The 17132-nt window shown below is 52.9% G+C and overlaps 1 protein-coding gene across 1 annotated transcript in view; it reads right to left on the reverse strand.

The window, feature by feature from the left end:
- Nucleotides 1-459: 459 nt before the first annotated feature.
- DNAH1 (dynein axonemal heavy chain 1) overlaps nt 460-17132 on the reverse strand; it is a 72283-nt gene continuing 55610 nt past the window's right edge. The window contains exons 57-80 of the mRNA XM_042823792.1: nt 13490-13681; nt 12884-13051; nt 12042-12233; nt 11650-11781; nt 11116-11241; nt 10344-10463; nt 9266-9415; nt 8963-9123; nt 8630-8855; nt 8350-8545; nt 7502-7653; nt 6832-7032; nt 6350-6490; nt 5766-5924; nt 5204-5335; nt 4547-4717; nt 3885-4064; nt 3625-3801; nt 2709-2879; nt 2400-2530; nt 1905-2049; nt 1446-1652; nt 806-1040; nt 460-634 (exon numbers count right to left, since the gene is read on the reverse strand). Of these exons, the coding sequence (XP_042679726.1) occupies nt 513-634; nt 806-1040; nt 1446-1652; nt 1905-2049; nt 2400-2530; nt 2709-2879; nt 3625-3801; nt 3885-4064; nt 4547-4717; nt 5204-5335; nt 5766-5924; nt 6350-6490; nt 6832-7032; nt 7502-7653; nt 8350-8545; nt 8630-8855; nt 8963-9123; nt 9266-9415; nt 10344-10463; nt 11116-11241; nt 11650-11781; nt 12042-12233; nt 12884-13051; nt 13490-13681 (3987 nt within the window). The 3' untranslated portion in view covers nt 460-512. The remainder of the gene's footprint in view (nt 635-805; nt 1041-1445; nt 1653-1904; nt 2050-2399; nt 2531-2708; nt 2880-3624; nt 3802-3884; nt 4065-4546; nt 4718-5203; nt 5336-5765; nt 5925-6349; nt 6491-6831; nt 7033-7501; nt 7654-8349; nt 8546-8629; nt 8856-8962; nt 9124-9265; nt 9416-10343; nt 10464-11115; nt 11242-11649; nt 11782-12041; nt 12234-12883; nt 13052-13489; nt 13682-17132) is intronic.

Below are 17132 nucleotides of genomic sequence, written 5' to 3' on the forward strand. Positions count from 1 at the left end.
CTGGGGGGATTCCCTCTTGGGACCAGTGCTCTTTAACAGCATTATCAATGACATGGACAGTGGGATCAAGTGCACCCTCAGCACAGTTTGTGGGTGACACTGAGCTGAGGTGCAGCTGATAGAACAGAAGGAATGCCATCCACAGGGACCCGGACAGGCTCAAAAAGTGGGCACACAAGAACCTAATGAGAGTCAATAAGGCCAAGGGAAAGTGTTGTACTTGGTCTGGGGCAATCCCAGGTGTGAGTATGAAGTGGGAGAAGAACTTGAGAAGGGAGGCTCGGAGGTCCTTTCCAACCCAACCATGCTGTGATTCTAAAAGAGGTCTAATTGTGGGGATTACAAACAACAGAATGCAATGCTGGTGCAGTTCAACTCCATTTGTAATGAAGGGTGTAATGAACAGCTGGGGAGAGAAGAGGAGGAGAGTAGCTGCTGGTGGTCAGTTCCTGCCTCCTGCTGACTTCCCTTACCTGTCCCTGCGGTGGTTCATCTGCCTGGGCAGCTGCTGGCTAGAAGTCCAGGGCACAGATCAAGGCTGTGCCTCGTTTGATCCAGTGCTTCTCAGGCTTGTCTGTGGGGATCTCCACAGCAATCACGTAGTTGGTGGAGTGGCCCGTTGTTGACAGTGTTCCTGTGAGGAGGGAGGCAAAGGGGCTCAGCGTGGCACTGCAGCCCTGCTGCCAGGGCACAGGCAGGCACAGCAGGAGCTGTAAGAGCTCCTGCAGTTTCTCCTGGGCTGACTATCCTTCCAGCCACTTCTAAGGTCTCCTTTGCTTCTGGGGGCTGTCTTTAGGGCACCTACCTGCACGAGTGAGTGTTTTGTAGATGGGGCACAGGTATATGCCAGCAGCTGGAGGCTTGCGATTGGCGACAGGAAGCAGCCAGATGACAGCCATCTCGCTGTACAGCTCCTTGGGACGGGACTCTGCCAGCTGAAACGCAGAGGTGTCCCAGCGGGCACCCTCAAGAAACAAGCCATAGATGTAGCAGCCTTCAGAGGGAGGGCGAGAGAGCTCGCTCGCTGACTCCTTCATCACCTGTGGAAGAGAGTGGGCCTGGGGCTGTGAGCAAGGCTTGGCCCTGCAGACCTGTGAAACCCCTTACTCTGCTCTTGGTCAAGGCAGAACTACCAAAGGGAAGCCTGCTCCAGCTCTCAGATATCTCTGGGCTGGGTTTTCCAGCAGCTCGGATCATGATGGTGTGGGACGGCTTGAGGAAGAGGCTGTGGAGAAAGGATTTGAGCAGGTCTGGAGAGATGGAGAGGTCACTGGTTGCATCATGGATGTGTCTGTGCTGAGGGTGGATGTATCTGGTGCACAGGGGAAGAGGGGATGTGCAGCTACTGGTTCCACCTATTGGGCAGGTCAGGCCTAGAACTGTTGTCTTTGTGGTCAGGCAGCAAATCCCCCAAAAATCCAGCAAAAACAATCTAACTCCCTTACCTTGAAGCTAAATGAAATGTTGTCAATGGAGATGACAGACTTCCTAGCAAAGTTTTGCAGTGTGCCAGTGAGAAAGGCCTGAGGGAAGAAGAACCCACTGATCCAGAACACAGAGGGGATCCCGTGGCTGATCCACTTCTGGAGGAATTCAACCCGCTGCACCAAGTCATTCACCCAGGATGCCAACGGCTTCAGTGATGGGTAGGCCTGTGGGGCACATGGAGAGGAAGGTACTGAATGCAAACAAGGGCACCCTAAAGCCCGAGTTGCTGAGAGCTGCCCAAAGCCCAGGGACTCCTCCAGCTTAGGGCTGAGAACCTCTGTGCAAGGCAGGAGACATCTGCAAACCAGAGAGTGGGAGCCTGCTCCATGTGACAGCCCAGCCCAGCTGTGGAGTTTGATGCTCTCCCTGGGGTCAGAAGAACTCCTGGGGTAGCGGTGCTGGTTGGCAAGTGTTACCTTGGTGTTCCACATAGTGGGGACGGAGTTGCTGTACAAGCTGTTGGCCATCAGCTCCAGCTGAGAGGACATCACAACCAGGCCCTTGAGAGCTTTCAGCAAATCCTTCAGCGTCTGAGCGATCACCTCCAGGAGACTGTTGTACCTAAGAGAAAAGAGCTGCTGTTTCTGCAGAGGGATCACAGAACGACCTGGTGTGGGGATTTATCCCCTGTGTCTGCCTGGATTACTGTGCAGTGAGCTTCACATAACCCTTGCTATTCATCCTCTTGGATGGAGCTCTCTGACTGCCCCCAAGCTCTGAACTGCTGACAGTACCATGCAGGCACTGATCAGTCGCTGCAGAACAGGGATCAGCTGAAGGCTGGGACAACAGCAGACTTGATACCTTTCTGCCACCCCACTGCTCGGCAGTGAGGTTCCCTGAGGGGAGCAGGGGCCTGCACATCCCTGTCATTCCCCAAGGGACCAGGACAGGAGGCTGCAGGGAGTTACCTGATGACCTCCTGCACCAGTACTGTGTTCATAGACTCTTCATAGAGCAGAGGGTATTTGCAGATCACCTCCTGCAGGTCCATGGGTGCAGGCAGCTTCGCCAGGATCTCATTTGCAGTCTCCTCCACCAGCTGGAAAGGCAGACAGCAAGCAGGTGAGCACCCAGCCATGGTTGCAGGGAAGGGGGAGAGCTGACATCTGGATGGCAGAGCCATTGGCTGCTGGACAGGGTGACACTGGCATAGCATGTGAGCGTGTGGTCTGTGCTCACTGCTTGTGCCAGAATTCCAGTGGAACTGGGGAACCCACCTCTTCCCTGCTGCAGCCACCCAGCGTGAATGTCTTCGGTTGCAGCTGCAGGATGGCCCCTAGCAGAGCAAAGGTCTCCTTCTGAGCAAAGGTGATGTTGGCATTGTCATGCAAACCGAAAAGCTCCGGGCTGTCATTGAGCGGCAGGCTCCTGATGTACTGCAGGTACCCCTGGGGAGGAATTGCAGTGGCTGTGAGAGATGGTGGGGCTGGGAGGAAAGGAACGGGGAGCCCTTTTGGCTGCCATGGGCCTGGCCAGAAATAACCAAAGCCAGGGCTGCTCGAGGAGCCAAATGCAGCAGCCTGTAGACCTGCAGGCTCAGGTAGAAGCTCGGCCTTGTCTTATTGTTTGAGCTTCTGAAATTTTCAGTTCCCTGTCTCGTGTGGCAGCCAGGAATGGTAATTCACAAGTATGACTTAGGGGCAGTGTCTGTGTGCCCTGAGTTATGCTGGCTAGTGCAGAAGGGGAGGCTGAGGGAGCGACAGCTCCTTTGAGCCACATTTGGAGGCCCTAGCTCATGCCTGGCTGGGGAGTTAAATCACACTTGTGTCAAAGCAAATACACATTAAAAGAACGGGCAGCTTGGCAGTGAGCTTCCTGCAGCGTCTCCTGCACAAAGCTCCTCAGGCATTTCAAGTATGCGATATCAAAGTGGTTCAGAGCACAAATGCTTTCAGATGAGGTATGCTGGCAACAGCTACAACCTCCCTCCTGTGCACATCAACAAGATTTTCCTCCTGTTGCTTGAAGAAGATGTAGCTTCCCGAAAGCAGCTGGAGATCTCCACATTCTTTTAAGCTCACATTCCCCCAGGGGAATGGAAATACTGTGGTTTTCAGGGAGAAGCACTCGCCCTTTGCACTACAACCACCCCCCTGGATCTGTAAAGCTCCATTTCGTCACTCGAGTACTTACATCGAGGTCTGCAGAGCTACTGATCTGCTTGTAGATCCCAGATTCAGAATAGGCAAAGTCAGGAGTCAGAACCTCAGGCTTGTAGAAATCTTCCAGAATATTCATCACGCAGCGCCTGTCCCAGTCGTCGGTCACACGGCCCCCGTAGTTGATCTCCCCAGCTGTGTACTTCAGAACCTGTGAGGGATCCCACGAGGGCTGTCCAACCCGTGACCCATCGTGAGCCATCGTGCCCAGAATGGGTCAGCTCACGTGCTTACCTTGTATGGGATGTCTGTGTACTCGCTCAAGAACATCTTGAGTTGGCTGACGCAGATGCGGAGGTCTCCATCCGTGAACTCATAGGGGATGTTGAACCCCAGTGGTCCAAACTTCCTCCTCTCCAGCATGTTCCCATGGAAGAAGCAAAGTGACAACAACAAGGATTTAAACTCTGTGACCTGTGGGCAGAGAAGGAGGGTGAGGAGATGCTCAGCCTGGGAGGCGGCATCCTTGGAAGATGTCTTTTCTGGGACGTGGCAGCAGGCAGAAAATGAGATGTGCTAAGTCACCAACACCAGCTGGAATCTGGAGGTGGAAACCTCAGCCAAGCTGCTGCACTGGGGAAGGCTGTGGGCCTGCTCTCTTGCTCAACACTGCAGGTGCCTTTGCCAGGCCTCCACAATACTGTTGCTTCTGTTTGTCACAGTGAAATTTCTAATTGACTTTCACAGAATAGATGTAGGCTTATGAGAGGTACCACCACTCCTTCTCTAGCATGTGAGAGGGAGGTGATCTTTAAGGTCCTTTCAAACCCCAGCTATTCTATCATTCTGTGATTCCACAGAAGTGCTAAATGAGAACTCTAGTGGAGATCTGAGTCTGGAGAGGAGCGGTGTCCAGGGGGAGAGTGTGCGTAGGGGACAGCAAAGCTGGGCCTTACCTTGGGGCAGGAATTCAAGAAGTCATCGCTGAAACTGATGTAGGACTTGAGCAGATTGGCTTTGACCCCACGGGGAGGCTCAATGGTCATCTTTGAGCTGTTTTGGAGGATGGACACAGGGAAGCGGTTGCTTGGTAGACTGGTGAGCCAGAGGCGAAAGTCCTGATGCACCTGGAGGATCAGAAGGCAGTAAGTGCTCCTGCACTGACACTCTGCTGTTATGGGGAACCTGTGGCTGGGATGGATCTAGGTCTGGGCTTCTCCCACTGCTCCAGTCCCCCCATCAGAGAGCAAGCTGCTCAATTAACAGCTTAGTGCGAGCCTCTGGTTGCTGGAACCTCGAGGCTGTGTATGACACCAAAAGTCCCAAAGAATGGAAACTTCAGCAAGTGGTCACAGCAGCTGCAAAACTGCAATCTCAGAGGAGATGAGAGATGCAAATATCATGTCTCCCCACTACAGTGGCCACCAGGTAAGGTGGTTTCTCTGCATCTGCAGAACAGGAGGAACAGGGCTGCATGCTAAGCAATGCAGCTGGAAGAACAGAACATCAGAGTAAGGCACAGCACCCTGCTTACTGGGCACCAGAGCCACCACTGCTGTGTGGGATGGGAGCACAGGGTTTTCTCCATGTTCCCAGCCTCAGGATCACGTCACCTCGTTGGGGTTAATGCCTTCAATGAGTCTCTCCAGTGAAGGCATCCAGCTGGGGGCCAGGTGGCAGTTCTGGAAGAAGACCCAGTTTCCCTGCTCCATGGCACTGGTCATCATGGCTTCAGCACGGGGGCCCTGTGGAGGCAGATGAGAAGGGATCAGATCCTGGTCTTTCAGGCTATGCCCTGCTATGCCAGACAAGGAGACAGCTGCTGGGTGGAAAGATCACTTTCCAGCTTGACAGCTTGGCTTTGTTCCCAGGGTTTGGCTGGATTGTCACCATCTGCTGATGGTGCAACAACGGCCCTTTGCAGCTCAGCAGTCTGTGGGTCACGGTGTAGAAGGTGGAACTGGGGACGTATAAAGAGGATGGAGGACTCTAGCAGTGGAACACTGCAGCCCTCCCTGCTGAATTGGCTCCTCCAGCTAGCAGAAGATAGGTGAATGAGGACCTTGGGGCAGAAAAGTGCTTTCATTGTGCTGCAAAGATGTCTGGCTTCTTTGGAACTGGGTGAGATCACCAAAAGTGCCAGCAGGACCGTCCTTCCCCAGGTCAGCAGCTTACCTGGCCTTGGCCTAGGGAAATGGCAGAGAGTTTTTTGGAGAAATTCATCTCTTCAGCAAACTTGTAAAGGTCGGCAGCGGGGTCAGTGCCTGGGGACAGCACGAACACGAGGGGGGTGGTGGCACTGGAGTCCCTGAACACGACGGAGAGGTCAGCGGTCTGCAACAGAGACAGCTTGTCACAGTGGAGAGCTGTGCATCAGGGCTGCATCTTGGCACCATGCACAGCACCACCTTACCCAACCTGACCTCCCTGTGCCACCGGTGTGGCACTGGAGACAGAAGCCAGAAGCATGTCCCTATAGCGCCTGGTAATGCTCTGCTTTGGTAGAATTAGGATCAGGGCAGTGATTAGTTTCCCATTTGAAGCTGTATGCCTGTGGTAACTGCTCCATCCCAGTACAGTTAGTACTGCTAGATGAGAGGGAGGATTTCCCTCCTCTAAGACATAAGTATTGTCCAGCTTTGGAGACTGCTGGCACAGTCCTCCTCTGTGGCTGGAGGGAGGCATCCCTGCTGCAGCTGGAAAAAGCTGCTGGCCCTTTTGCAGCTCTCCTCCAGCAGTGCTTCCTTTAGGCTGATTACCTGAGGCTCAATGAAGTGCCGATCCAGGTTCAGTGCCACAAAGTCCTGCATGGCATTGGTGATCTTATCTCCCCGCAGACACCGCAGAACCAGCAGCTTCTGGAAGTCATCAAGCTCAACGTCCCACTTCCCAGGCAGGGGCTCTCTACAAAGCAATTGTTTGTATTTTGAGGGGAACGGGTCAGATCCTGCAGCTCCCTGAGAAGCACTCAAGGAGTGCTATGGAGTCTGAGGAGGGACAAGGACCTTCCAGCCAGACGGCTGAGGTTGTTTTTTGTAGCTTTGAAACTATTGGAGCGCAAAACAGAGCAACAGCTGTTTTTGCACTCTGCCTTGGGCAAGCAAGAGTGCCACAGCCCAAGCTCCAGCCAGCACTGCACTGAGCAGAGCTGGTACTGTGGCTGAATCAGCACCTCGTGCTCTTCCAGCGATGCCATCGTTGGCCTGGAACAGTACAACAAAACTGACAAAGCTCGGGACACTTGCCTGTGAGGCTTGTGGCTGTCAAAGATGGCCCTGAATGCTGCAAGGCTGGCAGCAAAGTCATTGGCAAAGCCGGAGAAGTTCTTCAGGTTGCTCAAAGCCAGGATGTCTCCCCATGCTCGTTCATTCAGCCAGTCTGGAGCTGGGTTCTCCTGCATCTCCTTTATAGTTCCCCCTGAGAGCAGGAATCGCCACTCGTCCTGAGAACAGGACAGTATAAGGTCATGGGTTACAGCCCACCTGCCTGGCCTGAAGCGTGCAGGTTTGTGCTGCATCTGGTAGTAACCTTATGGCTGCTGCTCCTGCCAGGGGTGCATGGGGAAGAATAAGTGAATCAGAAGGTCTGGTGAGATTAACATTGCCTTTCAATTGCTGTAGGCTTTCCTCTGTGGTGCTGCAGCCTCTAACCCCTGCTTAACCCCTCTAAATTCACCAGCCTTTGCAGCAGACCGGCAGTGCTTCAGCCCTGCACATAGGCACAGGGAAAGGCAAAGAGATCTGAATGAACAGAAAGGCCCTAGGTTTGCCAACCAGCCTGTCACATTTACACCCAGCCCCAGGGAACGAGGCTTCTTTGCCACACCAGCATGTTAAGCAAGGGGGACCGTACACCTGAGCCTGGGATGCTCTGCTGGGGATCCTATTGAAGGATTGGAGTGATTTGCTTACCATATCAATCCGCCCATCATTTATCAAGATCTGGGCGCAAACGAGGAAGGCAAACATGAGCTTGTGCTTCTCAAAGAGGCTGCGGCACACACTGCTGTAGAGACTGAAGGTGATGTAGTTGTTGATGTTCACGATCCGCTCCTTCACAGTATCTGGAAAAACACAATGGCCAGACAAGGCAGTGGTGACGTGGAAGGGGCACAACACAACAGATGGTGCTCTCAAATACAGCCCTAGTGCAGAATCCCCTGAGAAAGACATGTCATCCAGATGTGTCAGATGTATCCTGATGTGCACATGCAACCACAGCAGTCTGGAGGAAGGGGTCAGGACAAGCCTCATACCTGAACAAAGCAACCCCAAAGAAAGGGTGTTTTCTGCAGCTGGGCAAAGAGCTGCTCACTCCTGCTTTTGCTCAGAAGAGAGACAGTGTGGAATAAAGCACTGCCCCAGCACCAGGAGGGAATCACTGCACCACAGCAGTCAGAAGGGCCCCGTGACACTGTCCTGGCTGCCATGCACTGCTGGGTGGATTGCAGTGGCAGCCAACAGCCACACGTGGAACTGGCTCCACGAGAAGCAGAGCCACGCTGCTGCCAGGATGGCAGGTGCCCTGCCTGTGCCCTTGCATTACCATCTCCCTGCCTGGTCAGATGGGGCAGCAGAGGAGTGCAGAAGAGGAGGGCAGGCTGAAACCTGTGCTGTGCAGACACAACCATGGGCAGCTCTGGACCACGTGGAGGGCCGATGCAAGCGGGCACACCTGCATTGACTCTTCAGGCTCTGGCTTCTAAGCCAAGAACACGGTGTGAAGAAAGGGATGGGAAGGGAGCATTTCAGGCACATACCTGCTCTCTCGGAGTTACTGATCCCCAAGAGGAAGATGTTGAGGAACCACTCCAGTGAGTACTGGTACATGGGGTCCACGCTGGACAGGTCTGAGACACAGAAGTAGAGGATCTGTGTGCGGACAGCAACAGGGGCATACTGCAAGCGTGTGGTGTTGATGTCCTCCTCTGTCTGCTCTGCTATCTTCACCTTGGTCTGAGAGACACAGGAGATGTTGGAGTTTGTGCCATGCTGGCAGGGGATGGGTGGCTGCAATGAATGAACACCCACACCCCATACCTGGATCTCCCCTGCCTTGAGCTTGGATGCTTCTAGCACTTTGATGAGCTCCAAGTCATCCACAGGGTTTCCTTCGGAAGTGCTGAGCCGATACAGGATCTGGTCTTCTATCTGCTTTAGCTCCTGACGCATCTCAGCATTGCTAAGAATCAGCTGGTTTCGAGCTTCTTCTAAGTCAGGCCTCTCCTCAGCCACCACTTGTCCCAGCAGTTGGTCCTCCAAGCCACTGAAACAAAAACCATGGGGTGAGGGTAAGGACAACAGGCCCAAAGGCTTGCGGGCCGTAGAGAACAAAGCTCAACATTGTGAACAGCTGCTGGGGTAAGCACGTACCTGGGTGAGATGGTGAAGTTGATGAGGGTGAGTTTTGTGGAAACTTCAGGGCTGTAATGGGGATTGGACAGGTTGGTGGTGATGTATAGCTTGAAATCCTCATTGTAAGGGATCACCGCATCCCCCAGCTTCAGCACTGTTCTGCCTTGCTGCTTGTAGGTCTGCATCAGAGACAAAAGGAGAAGGGCTGGGACATCGATTCTCTGCACTGCAGAGAGGAGACAGCCTGAGGAGATGCACAGAGCAGCTCAAAGTTGCTGGCAGACCCCCATCCAGCCTGGCCACGGCAGCAAAACAAAGGACCTGTTTTAGCAGGATGGGTTCAAGGGCCGGGTCCAGCTCCTCGCCAACGTTCTCCAGCAGGAAGGGCTTCCCATAGGTAATGGCATTTTCCAGACTGCAGAGGAAGTCCCTGTCACTCAGCTTGGCCACCTCCAGGCCGTTCGCCTTCTCCTGAAAGGCAAAAGGGGAATGCAGAGAAGAGCCCGGAGCTGTGCAGATCTGATACTAAGGGCTCTGCTGCTATACTGGGGAGATGAAGAGTGAATGGGGCTAACAGCTCATCTGGGTCCTAACTAAAGCTGCTCAAGTCTTGGACCCAGATTAGGGGCCGCATCTACAGCACTTGTGTTGATGTGATGTTTTCCCATTTCCCATTTCAGCTGTGTCCTGCCCACCATTCATGTGCATGGCACACCCCCTGCTAGGCAGATTTAACTTTCTGAAGCAGCACAAGTTATATCTTTTTTTGCTTAGCAAATTTTTTGGCTATTTTTGCAAGTTTACTCCGCTCGTGGAACATCACCAGATACTACATTCATTTTAGCCCAAATAAACACCAGAAAGCAGGGGACTGGGAGAAACCTCCTTCAAGAAGAGCCCAGCAATGGCATCTCAGAGCTCGTTTGCCTGTAAAGTGAGAGCAGGTGGGTGGGAAAAGCCTATAGGGAATACAACAACAGCAGGTGCCAGAATCATCTTCTTGGTCCTCTGAAGGGGCACCAGAGGGTCTCTGGACAGAGGGAAGAGGAAGTGGTCCTTGTCTCTGGCACCAGGTACTGGTTAAGCAATGTCAGTCTGAGCTCTCTGCACTAGGGGCACTGAAGGCTGTTATAGGGCATATTAGTATTGTTTTGTGTGTTTTAGAGTATAATGAAGAACGGAAGATCCCCAGAAATTGATGCTTTGCTTGCTTACGGAAGGCCCCTGCTTCCTTGTGTTGATTCCTCCAAACAGGGAAATTCAGCTGGGATGAATACAGACCTTGCTTGATACTGGGAGGATCACGGTGCAGCTCTGTGCATAGCAGCCTCAGGCTTTGTGCTGCAGAAAGCTGCTTCCCCAACCCCACAGGCTTAGCTTTTTACCCTGTGGATCTTACCAAGTTCTTGATCCACTTGTTTGCTTGTCTTTGAGGGTCTATGTAGTGAGTCCATCGCTGGGAGAACTGTGTTATTACCCCATTCTCCACAGACAGCGTGTCATTTGGTAAACCAGCAACCTAATTGGGGCAAAAAAATCTTAGTTTAGCAGCCACTGGGAGCATTTGGAAACACAGCACAGCTATCTCCTTGTTTCAGGAGCTGGCTGGCCTGCTCTCTCTTTAATGTGTTTATCTGCTGTGTGTGCTGGATCGATTCTGGGGCTCAGATTCAGGGAGCACCTTTTGGCTCTGTTCAGTCATGCAGGATGGTAGCTACAATATGTAATAAGGGTTATCCTGAGGTGCCCTTGCTATCCTGGCCCCTGTGTGGTCTTGCTGTGGAGATTATGGTTGGGTAGGGGATGGTGGTGAGTGTTCTGAAGAGATGCAGCTTTCTTTGGAGCAGCTGAGCCGCAGGACAGAGCTGTGCTGCTTGCGTTGGGGGTGGGCAGGCCACGGCCAAGGCTTTGCTGTCATCTTGTGCTGTGTAAAGTGGAAACCCAACAGGTTGAGCTGTATGATGCACCCAGAGCTGCTGCTGCCCTGGATGCTGCCAGGTCCCCTTCTGCTCATTGAGCAGTATGCCCTGAAAGAAACTATTGAGCTCTCTTGGGGTCTCTCCTTTGGCAAAGCAGTTCCTAATTAATTGTGCTGAGTGTTTTAGCCTTTACCTGAAGCAGTCCTGTCCCCTGCCTTTTCATCCTCCTGTATCATCTTTCCCATAACTTGCCTGCCAGGAGCGGATTTCCACGGGGTCCCCAAGGGTGCTGATCAGGTTTGGCTCCTCGGTGTGAGGAATATTGTTTTCTGAGAGCTTGCTCAGCCACTCCTTGCACAGTGCCACGCGGTAGTGTCCCTGCCACAAGAAGCACCATCACAGACTTTTAGTAGCAACTATTCCACTGTGTGCAACGAAACCCTCCTGCTTCTATCCAAAGTGACCCTGTGCAGCCTCTAGCACAAATGGAGAGAGATCCAGGAGGGAGATTACATCTTTTTGCCCTATTCTGTGTGTCCAGCTTGAAGGGATTGTGGTGTTACAGCTCTGACCTTGCTCTTAGGAGGCAGCACGTGCCAAGGCAGTGCTGGCAGACATCCTGGGCAGCCAGGTCACCAGAGGGGCTGGCAAGTACAGCAAACTGTGTCAGCTGCTGACCACAAAGAAGGGCAGAATCTGACTTGAAGCCCGTCTAGCTGGTAACAGCAAAGGGCAGGAGAGCAGAGCAGCCAATAGAGCCCGCTCCAGAGAGCACTGCATACTTACAGTAAAAGGGCCCAGGTAGGCAACAAAGCCAGCTGCAAGCAGCACATCCCCAGCAATGTTGTTGATCTTGTAATCCAGGTTCTCAACGGTGTCCTGCCAGCGCACCTTCTCATCAGCCAGGCTGTTTATGAGCTGTGGAATAAGATGCACATGTGAGAGCTGCTGTGTTGCTCTCATTTGTCCCTATAACTGGCTTAGGGAGCTGCGGCACAGGGAAGATTAGTTACATCAACCCTAATGTGCTGCTGAGATCTGGCCAGGCAGCTCCAATCCAGCATTGCCATAAGCTGCAGGCACATAACATTGCTGGAAGTGGCATGCACAGATTTTCACCACTGTGCTCCTTGGCCTGAAGTCAGGCTTTCTTGTAAGTAGGCAGAGCTGTTCCCTACCGTAGCAGCACGGCCCAATCTCTGCTGACACTGCTCGCACTTCATCTCCAGTTCCTTCTTCTTGGCTATGCAGCTGTTGTACTTGGCTTGCAGAGCGGCAATACCACTTTCAACATCCTGCAGGCGTTGCTTAGCTTCCTCAAGGACCTGCTGAGTAGCACGCAGGTCCTCTTCTGCCTCTCGCCAGGCTTGCTGGGGAGATATGCAAGGAAACAGTGGTAATGCTGTGCTTGTGGTCAGGCTCCTCCCCAGAAGCCAAGACCATCCAGCAGGAGCTAGTTTGGGAAAGAACTGTGACTTTTTTTTTTCCATACAAGTGCTAACTGGAGCTGAGATCCTTCCCTGTGCAACAAAGGTTGACCTGCAGAACTCCATGGGACATTCTCCAAGCCCAGGAATAAAAGCAGGAGTGAGGAAGTAGTTTGTGTGCAGTTTCAAAAAGCCAGGAGGCTGCACCAGCTTACTGCTCAGGATGTGGCCCACTCTTGAACAGGAGGAAAGTTTCCTCTGCTTACCCCAGAATAATAATACAGAAAACACTAGGCTTGGAGAGGATTAAGCTGAAGCACAAATGAGATATGGGAGTGCTTCTGGAAGTAGTTTCTACCGAGTTAGGATTTGGCCCTAAAGACACAGCATCAATGCTGTCTCAGTGTGATTTTTTTTTTTTTTCCCCACTTTATTAAGTAATGGGTTTCTGGGTTTAGTGGCTCTGTCAGGGCTTGATTGGAGTCTAAATCCTGAACTGCACACCAGAGCTGGGGACTCTCATCATCACACAGAAAGGATCGCAATCCTGTGTCCCCTGACACCAAGAGCAACCTGATCATGCTGCCTCTTACCCGCTTGGGCTCCACAACCTTGGCTGCAAAGTGGTACTTGTGCATGGCACGCACCCACTGGCAGATGGAGGTGCAAGCTTTGGAGACCTTGGAGATGGCAGCTGGCTGGAACTCCTTACTGTCAATGTATGGCTGGATGGCCTTGATCACGGTGTCTGGAATGTTTTCCTGTGAGCAATGGTGGGAAAGAAAGGAGACTGGAGATGAGGGTGCTGGAGATCTGATGGAGGAGGGTTAGAAAAGCTTTCTCCCAGAGGCTGCAGCCTGCCCCAGGACTGCTAAGAGCAGTGAAGGTATTGCACTGGAGCAAGAGAATCACACTGCTCCATCATGAGGCCTGGAAGCACAGCAGTGGGCTTGGGTAAATCCCTTCCCATACCATATGTCAGGATTTCCATCCAGCTCTTTCAAGTAGAAAGAGCAGAGGTCCCACAGTCCAAAGCAATGAAGCCAGCTGACACAGGAGCTTCCAGGCCAAACAATTCCTTATCCTCAGTGCTACTGAAAGGTGTTGCCTGGAAGGACCTTTAAGCCTCATTGCTCTGAGCAAGAACTGTGCAAGGTAATGACATTCCCCAGTCACAGCTCCGCTCTGTTGCCACTTACCTTATCATACTTAAACAGGCTGTCCAAGAATTTCCCTGGGTCCTGGAGAAGGCCCCTGCCTGGTTCCCAGTAATCATCCACCTTGGTGCCCAGCTTCTCCCCTAACACTTTCTTGGGTTTGACTTCCTTCATGATGCAGACTGCTTCGATCACCATTTTCACACCGAGGGGAGGCCGCTGCATCGCTCGTACCTTAAACCCAAATGGAGACAATGGGTTGGCTTGGTCCTTGGTGAGATGGGCTTTTCAACCTCAGCCAGGGTGGAGGAAGGACGCTGAGAGGAGGGAGAGGTATCAGAAGAGAAAGCTGATTATCAGAAAAGCTACGGAGAAAACTGAGGAGGCTGGAAAAAGCTCTGCCCCAATGCTCTGTGATGGATAACTCCAGGCTGTAGATGTCTTGGCAAAACAACCAGAGCTGGGTGTCCCTGGGGAAGGGGGAAATGCAGACAGGGGGTATGGGCAGGCCTTCTCTCTTGTTCTGTGGGCTCTCATTTGTCTTGTACCCCACTATGAGAATGCTGCAGGGCCTGCAGTACAGGAGTGAGTCTGCATCAGTTGTGGAGAGACTGCTGGAGTCTTTCCTCAAGCAGACTGCTAGGAGAGCTACTGGGGCACCGCTGGGATGGCTGTGGGTGTCAGGGCTCTTAGGAATAACTCCTGCTTTGTCCCTTCTAGTGTTGGCCATCCTTGCCATGTCCAGCCGGAGATGTTCCCAGACCTTCCTCCAAGACAAAGTCAGCAGAGGGGCAGAGTTTGCGAAGACGCTGCGGCTGTTCTACCCACAGGCAGATACCCTCTGTGAAAAGGACTTTGACTGGCTCTTTGACTGCCCCGAGACAGAGCAGTTCATCGCGTGGTTCTGCAAAACAGTGGGAGAAGAGAATGTGCTGAGCCCAGCTGAGGTGCAGGCCTACGATGCTCTGGTGGCTGCAGGCAAGCCTATCCTGGAAGGTGATGCCCTTGAGCAGGTGTTGCAGAAGTGCCAGAAGACCCCGCAGCTCAAACGTGTGATACCAGAGGCTGAGGGAAGTTCTCTGGAGGCATTGGAGCAGGAGATCCAGGAGCTGAAGGGCTGCTGTGCCCAGCAGCTCTGGCAGCTCAACAAGCTGCAGGTTTGGGCAGCCAGCCTGCAGCAGGAGCTGAGGTATTTGGAGGAGGAGGAGAAGGCGACAAAGGAGGTGTTGAGGAAGGCTCATGTGGAGCTGAGAGTGGAGATCTTTCGAACCACCACTGTCCTGAAGCAGCTCATTGAGCTTGCAAAGCAGCAGGTAGAGGAGTATGAGAAAGCAAGGAAAGGCCAGCCGCCAGCACTGCTGCATGAGATGGACCTCAGAGGTTACATAGAGCTTGAACAACAGTTCACCGATGCATTTGAGCGTTTAATGGAGCAGGTCCTGCCTGGGAGTGCTCAGACTCCAGAAAGCAGAGTGCAGAAAAGGCTGGAGGCTGCGATACAGGGGGACTCAGCCTCAGAAACAGTGGGAGGAAGAAGAGCAGCCCCTCGTCCAGAGTGTGCAGAGACGGGCCGAGGAGTGGCAGCTGAAAGCCAGGGAATAAAGATTCAAGGCTCAAGGGCAGAACCTCCAGCGGATGGGAGGAGTGAGAGTGAGGAGCTGAGTGTGGGAGACGTGGAGGAGAAAGGTGACAGCCCAGATGCTACAGAGAGAATGAACATCAAACAAAAGGGGCTGAAAAGCCTTAGGACTAACGGAGATGAAATACTGGGCAAGCGAGACAACTTCTGGATGGAGCTCATCCAGTTGGAGACAGCATATATCTGTGCTCAGATGGAGGTTATAGCCATGTCGGCCAAGGTGGAAGGCAACTGTGCTGCATTAAACTGGGCCCAGAAGACTCTGGAAGCTCTCAAGGAGAACAAGGTAGGATTAGTGCTCCTTTCCAATCCCATCCTTTACAATCCCACCTTGTAGCACGGTGTGCCTGTGCTGGGGCACAACAAATGTGCCCAGAGGCCGTGGCCAAGCTGGGCAGTGCCAGCAGTGTGCCTGACGGTGGTCTCCCTGATCTTCCCTCCTACAGGATGTAGTAGAAGCCAAGCTCCGAAGTCACGCTGCCACGTTCAAGAAGCAGCTTCACACCCTGCGCTGTGACATTGCTCAGATTCAGACCCACCAACTGCTGCCCCAGGTGAAAGCAGCAGCAAGCCTCTTCCTTCTGCCCATCCTGCAGGAAAAGCTCCGTCTGGATAACGCTCGTCTGCAGGACATTGGCCAGAGGCAGGAGGAGGCAGCTGCATGGGTGGCGAGCCAGCAAAGCCGCCTGGATCTGTTGGAGCTCCAGCTGAAACGGGAGAAAAAGGAGCTGGACCAGAAGGCTGCTTGGCTGGGAGAGATAGAAACTACCCTGAAGAACGCCCAGGCCAAGCTGCAGGCGTATCATGACTGCTGCAAAGAGGCCAGGTCCTCCATGAAGGGTTCTGCATGCACACAGAAGAAGCCCGAAGACTCCATTGCCATGCGGTAAGGTTCTAGGTCTGTGTGTGCATGAGAGTGAACAAGACATGGAGGACATGGCACAGGAACAGGGAAAGCTTCTGGTAGATGAAAGCTACCAGACAGTGTTCTTCTACCAGTGCTGGGCCACCCTGACTCCATGGTGGAGTGAAACTCTCCAGGAGATGCTATCATTTTCTTCCTGGCTGTTTTGGGGGTGATGCAGTGAGGAATGGCCTTGGAAAAGAGCATCTCCATTCAAACAAAAGTTTTCCTAGGTGAAGCACAGAGGCACATCTTCAGCTGTCCTCTCACTGTCACACCACAGCCACTGGCATCCTACTCCCATAGCACACACTGTCCCCTGAGCCCTGTTCTTCCTTTGAGCTGTCAGATGCTCACATCTCTGGTTGCCTTCTCTCTTGCAGGCTTTGGGGTGTGCTGATGGGGCAAGATCAGGATGAGCAGCAATCCTACAGCTACAAGGCCATAGCAGCCCGTAGCTCCCAGCTGGTGCAGGAACAGAGGGAGCTGGAAACACAACTGGCAGCTGCTATACCCCAACAATCCAACCTGGAGTCCACCATTGAGGAACTCTACTGGCAGCTGTACAATGACTCCAAACAACTGCAGCTTTGCTCTCCAGTAAGCAAGGAGCTCTCTCCATCCATTCCCCTGCTCCATTAGGGTTGCACAGTAGGTGGACTGATCTGTTTATCTACTGCGTGTGTTTTAATGCATTTGGTTTCTGCCCTTCAAGGAGACTGCTGAACTGATGCAGCAGCTGATCACCGTGCAGGATGTTCTGCACCAAAATCTGACAGAACTCCTGAGTGACCTGAAGGTTAAGCGCAGCTCTCTGCAGGACCCCAACCTGCAGGCAGAGCGCAAACTCTACCTTCATTTCTTCTGCAATGAGGATCGGCTGAGAGAGATGGTGGAAGAGCAGGAGAAGCAGGCTTCATCTTCCTCTGAGTGACTACTGATGGAGCTGCCCTGTGCAAAGGAGTAGATCAAAATGATGCCTTCTCCTTGTTGTGCAGAGTGGTATTCTCATCTAGTTGGGATGAGACATTTGTTTTGGACTGGGAGAGGTCCCTGGTAGCCCTGGCTCCAGTGGCAGGGTATGGTCATGGTCAGTAGTTAAGCTTAAAATCAGCACGGAGCTCATTCCTTAAGTGGAGAGT

This window comes from Centrocercus urophasianus, unplaced genomic scaffold (assembly GCF_019232065.1).
Source record: "Centrocercus urophasianus isolate 14NV4802_14NV808 unplaced genomic scaffold, USGS_Curo_1.0 seq_22, whole genome shotgun sequence".
In the NCBI taxonomy this organism is placed as follows: domain Eukaryota; kingdom Metazoa; phylum Chordata; class Aves; order Galliformes; family Phasianidae; genus Centrocercus; species Centrocercus urophasianus.